Source organism: Tetrao urogallus (assembly GCF_951394365.1).
Source record: "Tetrao urogallus genome assembly, chromosome: 7".
Classification (NCBI taxonomy): domain Eukaryota; kingdom Metazoa; phylum Chordata; class Aves; order Galliformes; family Phasianidae; genus Tetrao; species Tetrao urogallus.
This window is the reverse complement of record NC_136820.1, coordinates 34,350,491-34,357,359: the sequence shown is the minus strand read 5'-3', so window position 1 is coordinate 34,357,359 and position 6,869 is coordinate 34,350,491. Positions and strand designations below refer to the sequence as shown.

Sequence of the window (6,869 nt, the reverse complement as noted above, 5' to 3'; positions counted from 1 at the left end):
CGGACCCTTCGGGACGGGCCGTGCACCGGGGCTTCGGAAGCTCGGACGCCGGGCTCGCGAGGCAGCGCGGGTCCGCACGCCGGGCTCCCACCTGGGAAGCGGGGCTCTCGCAAGCGTCTCCCCCCATCCCGTCCGACCGGGCTCGGGATTCTGCCCTCTCTACATCCCCGAGGCTGCCCTCTCTCCCCCCGGAACGGACCCCCTCGGGGCGCCGTCGGGGCAGCGCGGCTGAGGACGGGTGGGCGGGCGCCGTTGGTGCACTGCAGGACTCCCCTCTTGGGTACGACGGGCATTTATCGGCCGGGGGGGACGATAGCCGGCGCTGCCCCCCGTCGCGGCCGCTGGAAAAAAAGGGGCAGGCGGGCGGTGGGAGCTGAATGGCCGTCACTCGCGGCTGCCCCACGCTGCCCCGCGCCACGTCGCATTGCCCACTCGCAAAAGCCCAGCGCTGCCCCGAGGTCGTGTGCGGGAGCGACCCGGGTCCGCCTGCTCCCTCCGGGCCGGGGACCCTCACGGGCCCTTCGGCCGCCCCTTCTGCTGCGGGTCTCTGTCGCAGAAGCGCGGCGCTCGGGTGAATGGATGCTGAGGAAGTCAAAAGAAGCTGTCAGTCTCTTTGAAGGTCGCGTTTAAAGGGACTTGGCAAGTCGGGACGGGAGAGTGACAAGATAGAGACCCTGGTGTTCTCCCCGCGAGGGCCGGCTCTTCCGCTTCATCTGCACCATACTAAAGGATGTGTTGAAGCATTGAATCACAAAAAAAGTGGCACGCCGAAGAAAAGGTGCCCCATAACAATGATTGTAGTGTTTTAATGGTGGGGTACCGCATCGCCACAGCCAATTGAGATGGACGGGGCCGTGCACAGAAGGAAGCGGTACGACACTTCCATAACTTATAATTAAGGCGAAGTCCGACTACCATTTGACTTTCTAATGAGTGTAATGAGATTACATGCCTGATGGAAGCATTTGTGCCAAAGCGACTTTCTGTGTTTAATGAGGTCCTAATACAGGACAAGATCGAGTTATAGGTCGGCGCTTTTCTCGCTCAAAGAGCCCCGTTTAAGTTCAACGCCGCCGGTGCCGCCTCCCTCCCTCCCTCCTTCCCTCCCTCTGCCGCAGGACCGTGCGAGGCTCGCGGCATTGGGGGATCCGGGGAAAACGAGCAAGGAGATAAGCAAGAGCCTTCCCCGGGCCGCGTTAGTGTGGGTAAGTAGCTCCCCTAATTGCTATTGGAATAGATCCATGCCATCCGCGCTAGGGAACTAAATGTGTCTAACTAGGTTAATGCAATTAGCATGCATACAACATATTGCTCCCACTTTGCGGCTGCTTTGAAAAAAAAAAAAAAAAAAAAAAAAAAAAGACAGCGAGAGATGCCCTCTATATGATGATGAGTAATAATTACACCTCGGCTCACCAGGTCCATTCCCATCCGCCTGTCCCTCCCCGGGACAGCGCTACTCCGGCCTGGGCCGGGCATCTGGGGCTCCCGGGGGCCGTCGGGGCCGCGCCGTCGGGGCAGATCCGCGGGTGCCACGGGAAAAACAGCACCTGCGGCGCTGGGCCGAGCCCCCTCCCCACCCCGGGCCACGGTGGGTCGCCCCCCTCCTCTCCCTCGGCCCTCGTCGGTGGCATTCGCTGCCCCCACCCCCACTCCCCCCCGTCCCCGTCCCCGGGCAGGTGCAGGGCCCGGGCCCCCGACCGCCCCCCGGCACGCTGCGTTGCAGCAACCAGAGCTTCTCTGCCACCGGTTGCCCGCCAACTTTCCCTCCCGCCCCCCCCCCCCACCCTCCCCCGCCTCGTTTCTGCGGTGTCCCCGAGGCGAGGGGAGCGAGGGCCGCTCCGCAGGTGCGGCAGTGTTCTGTCCCCTTCCCCGGCACTTTTGGGAAGAGCTTTGTCCGCCTGGAGGCGGGAGGGGGAACGAGAGCCTATCCCCGTGGCCGGGAATGAGGCCGCGGGGGGGCGAACCTCTCAGGGGGGGATATTGCGGGACCAGGGGACGTTCTGCTGGAAACCACGAAGGCTTTGAAAGGACGGGACCTCCTGGAGACAGACAAAGACATTACTTGGAAACACTTCAGGAGGGGACGTCAGGAGGGGTGGAGAGAAAATAGAAAGTGCCCCCCCTGCCGCCCTCCGGCACTATAAGGGCGGCCCCGGGCGACAGCAGAGCCGGAGCGCTCCCCACAGCCACGCTGCTCAGAAGGTGTGCCCCGGGTTTATTATTCACAGACACAGGAAGAGTCCGCGTGCGGCAATAAATTATTTTCATAGGTTCCGGCATTTTTTTTTTTTTCCAAACAAACAAACAAAAAAAGGTGCTGGTGGGATAAACCTATCTTGCATATCTTTAAAAAATCACGATAAATTATATAAATTATACATTCAGAACGGACAATTCTACCTCATTACGTCTACTCCGTAATAAATAGATAAATAAAGTTGATTGCCTTAGAGTCTGAGTCTTAAGTTACACTTGGGGTGGAAGTCTGTCCGTGCAGCACGGGGGTAGAGGAGCGCAGCCTCACGGCACGAAGCCGAGAGGGGGTTCGTTCTCGATGTCGCTGAGCGAGGGTTTGGCGTTCGCCTTCCGCGGGTCCTCGGGGGTCCACACCTTGGCCGTCCGGATGACGTTTTGCTCCTTGAGCTGCTTCTCGTCGGTCCACGACAGCGAGTGGCCGGCCAGCGGGGGGAGGCCGTAGTCGGGGTCGCTAGGGGAGGGAGATCCTGGCCGAGGGGGAGAGAGACAGGAGGTTACGGCGGGGCCGCCCCGACGGGGCCGCGACGGGGCGGGCGGCGGCGGGGGCCACTTACTTGTGCCGCGGTGGCAGATGATGATTTTCTTGGGCTGGCTGGGGCCGTCCCCGCCGGCACTGCGCAGCGGCAGGTCGGAGCGCACCAGCTCGCTGAGGAAGTTGATGTAGCCGATGGCGAGCCGCAGCGTGTCCACCTTGGAGAGCCGCTTTTCGTAGGGCAGCGTGGGGATGTGCGAGCGCAGCCCCTCGAAGGCGTCGTTGATGGACTGCATCCGCCGGCGCTCCCGCACGTTGGCCGCCTGCCGCAGCTGCTGCAGCTCCGCCTCGGAGCGCTCCCGCCGCCGCCGCTTGGCCGAGCCCAGCGCCCGGAGCCGCCCCCCCGGCGACAGCAGCCCCGCGCCCGCCGCCCCGCAGCACTCGTAGGCGAAGGCGGGAGAGGCGGGCGACGGCGGGAAGGCGGCGGCCGCCGGCTCGCAGCAATAGCCGCCGTCGGGGTCCCCGCCGTCGCGGTAGTACTCGTGCAGCTGCCGGCCGAGGAAGTCCACGTCGGGCTCCGGCAGCCCGTCGGCGCCCAGCGCCTCCCGCGAGGGCGGCTCGGGGAAGAAGTCCTCCTCGTCGAAGTAGGGCGGCGAGGAGAAGGAGTCCAGCCCCGCGGGGAAGTGCTCCAGCAGCACCGTGTCCATGTCGCCGCCGCGAGGCGGGGGGGGCGGCCCTGCCGGGACGCGCCTCCGCCCGCTCCCGCCGGCCCCGCTCGCGGCCGCCCCGGCCCCCGCCCCTCCCCGCCCCTGGCGGAACGGCGGCGCGCTGGGAGGCCGGGCCCGGTGCCGCCGCTCTCCGGGGAGGAGGCCGGAGCCGGCTGGCGCGGCGGGCCGGCACGCGAGGAGTCTTATAACGACATCCCCGGGCGCGTGCCAGTGACCGCCGCCGCCAGCCAATCGGCGCCCGCAGGGGGAGCCGCCGCCCCAACCCCCGCCCCGCCGGGGGAGTGCGAGTGGGGCGGGGGAGGTGGGGGAGCATCTCGGGGATGCCGTCGGGCGAGGGGCGGGTGGAGAGGGAGCCCCCTGCCCCGCCGGCCTCGGGCAGCGCACGGTCCACTGGGGGCGGGATGCGCGCCGTCGAAGGCTCCGCGCCGCCCGCGGTTCACTTACGTCGGGCGCGCGGTCCCGGTCCCTCTCCCGAGCGTGCGGAGGACGGAGGCTGCCCCGGGCTGCGGCACCGCGGGGTTTAGCCGCTGCCGGCAGAGCCGTGGGCAGAGCGGCGCTTTCCGGGAGGAGTTGGCCGCGTAGCGTTCGGTCGCACCGCGGCGGCCGCCACGGCCCCGTCGGTGGGTGGCACACGGCGCCGTGCCGCGTTTTTCCTTTCCCCGCAGCCGTCCCGTTTGGCTGAGGCCCGGTTAATAATTCCCTAACGGACTCTCACTGATGAAAGCGTTCACAATTCTCACTGCGGGGAAATGGATTACACATCAGATTAGGGAAGGATTATCTCCGTCATTAGCGCTGCGATATTTTGCCGGCAAAGGCTGTCGAGGTTTTATCGAGCGTGGCTTCGTACGGTGCAGGCAGAGATCAAACCGGAGGGGGAAGCGAACCCCTATATCAGCGGAGCGAGCCGGGGCCGCTCCGAAAAGTAACAAATGACCGCAACTTCAAAGCGGCTGACAGCGCCGTGATAACGGCGGGGACGTGTGAGTCCCAGGGGGAACAAAGAGCCTCGCACAGCCCTTCTCCGAACGCCTTCGGACTGCGTTGAGGACAGGGCGAGAGGGAGGGAACCTCCGCGCGAGGCCGCGGACGCGCCCACGAGTGGCCGCAGCCACCGGCACGGCGAGAGGGGGACACTTGGAAAAAGCCCCGTTCCCCGTCCGCCGCCCCGCCCGGCGTCGGAGCGAGCGCTCCCTGACAGCCGGAGCCGCTCTTTCCTCCCGATGGGAAAAGTTTTCCCGTGTGCCCCACGTGCAACGCATCCCCGCTGCGTGTGAAGGAGTCGTGCCTGGAGACACGGGTGCACGTCTCCTGCACGGAACGCTCGGACAGTGCCACCCTTACCCGGAGACAAACCACTGCTCAGGAGACTTCAAGAGACTTTCCCGAATTGCCGGCGCTGTTTCTTTTCCCCCCGTGCCCAGGGGGCAGCACCCACGAGTGACAATCCTCTGCTCTGCCACGCTCCCCCAGGAGGCGATGGAGAATTTCGGAACCGGCGGTGATCAGCACGACTGCCGTGTGCTGCCCGCACGTCGGGTGCAGCTCCATAGGCGTTGGGGACCTTTTGTGGGTCTCTCGCAGCATCACGATGCTGGAAGGACAGAGGGGGTATTTTGGGAACCCGCAGAGCTATTGGGAACGAGATTTCCCGAGCTCGGGACTCCAGGGCTGCCAGCGGAAGGTTTTCAGAGACCGACTGCAGGTAAGCGAGGACAAACTGCTGGTGGCTTCCTGATGGGGAGGGACGACAGCTCAGCTCAGGCACCCCGCTCAGGGACATCGCCTGAACGCAGCCGTGCCCGTGGGGCAGAGCTTTGTAACGCTACTGTTCCGCTCTGCGCATTTGCGCATGGAAAAGGAACGCGCATCTCCCTTAGGGATGCCTGACGCAAGCGTTGCCCAAGACTTCACGAAAAGGAAACTTGTGACAAGATGGAGGCGGTCGCAGTACCGTGGCCAAGCACCTGGGCAAGCACCGCCTGTGTCGCAAACGCCCGTCGGGGATCGCCCTGACATCCGCCGGCGTGAGGGAGTGACAATCCCGGCAGCACCTCCAGCGGGGAAGTGCCTGAGTAGCACCCAATGAGCATCATTCCTATTCCCCGAGGGCAGGAACTAGAGGGGGGCACCAAGGGCCACACTTCCTCCCCTTCGAAGACAGTGAGACAAATCCAGCCCCAGTAGAGTGGAGGGAAGAAGCTCTACAACCCCTCCCCCTCCCCCCCCTCGTTGCCAACTCTAGTCTAAACCTAACCCAACCCCAACCCAACCTTAACTAAGCCCCAAGCCAACCCTAATCCAATCCTAACCCAACCTGAACTGAGCCCTAGCCCAACCTTAAGCGAGCCCTAACTCAACCCTAATCATGCTCGAGGATGCTGCACGCTCCTGAGACTCCCCACTGTGTGTACCACGTACTCCCCATTTTGTGCATTCTGTGCCGAACTGCTCAAAGATGGAAGCAGGGACACGTGTTAGCACTGAGGGGGAGTTAAGGGAGAATGGGCAAAGTCTTGTCAAGAAGAACCAAGGTCCACGTCCCATATGCTGTCTTTCACTCCAAAGTCTTCTGAAGCATTTTCAAATGCATGTGACGTTCAGAATAATGAAACCTCTTATTTAGAGATGAGATGCTTCAGGTGCCCTAAGAGGTGTCTGTGGGATTATCCATAGATTATCCACAAAGAGCATAAACTCCAGCTCTTACTCCTAGGTTACCTGCATGTTTTGTCTAACTCATGGTGCTAAGCCAGTGCCATGAAACCACATACACAAGGAGACAAGCTGCGGGAGTTCCCCCTTCCCTTGTGTCAAATTTTCTTCTGCAAATCTCCATCTCCACCCCGCCAGTCTCTGTTTAACCAGAGGTCTGGAGGCCACAGAGACACAATGGGGCAAATAGAGAGTGTGAAGTTTTTTTTTTCTTTTCCATCAGATTACAAAACTCACCGGCTCCTGCTGCGATTCCTTCATGTGTTGGGCCCTTTCAGAGATACAGTGTTTGATGCAGAAAGGAAGAGGGAGTCTTTTAAAAACTGGTCTAAAGTTGGCCCAACATCTGCACGAATGATATTTTAGCAGGAAAAGATTAAAAGCAAACGGACAACATGACAGCCCTATTGGAACCCCTGATTTCAAACGGCGCTTCAGCTGATGTAAAATAGCATCTCCTCTGTTTTGTTTACAATCAACAAGTGGTGACTGAAGCCAAGTGCAACGCAGCTGTGGGGAGCTGCCCGCTCCCTGTCCGCACCTCCTGCACCGTTCCTGTCCCGAAGCGGGGGACCCCCGGCCCCGCTCGGGGCTGTCTCAGGGCATCCCACGCGGCCACCAGCTCTGCGCAGGGAGCTCGGCCCGGCCCCGTCACCACGTGGGGGCCATAAATAAGCCGGGGAGAGCTTCTCCCC

At 62.5% G+C, this 6,869-nt stretch overlaps 1 protein-coding gene across 1 annotated transcript; it reads right to left on the bottom strand.

Moving 5' to 3' along the window:
- Positions 1-2,523: 2,523 nt before the first annotated feature.
- PTF1A (pancreas associated transcription factor 1a) lies at positions 2,524-3,438 on the bottom strand (the record flags this gene model as incomplete). Its single annotated transcript, XM_079538627.1, has 2 exons — positions 2,524-2,726; positions 2,814-3,438. The coding sequence occupies 2 exons, from the start codon at positions 3,436-3,438 to the stop codon at positions 2,524-2,526; spliced, it is 828 nt and encodes a 275-aa protein (XP_079394753.1).
- Positions 3,439-6,869: the final 3,431 nt, after the last annotated feature.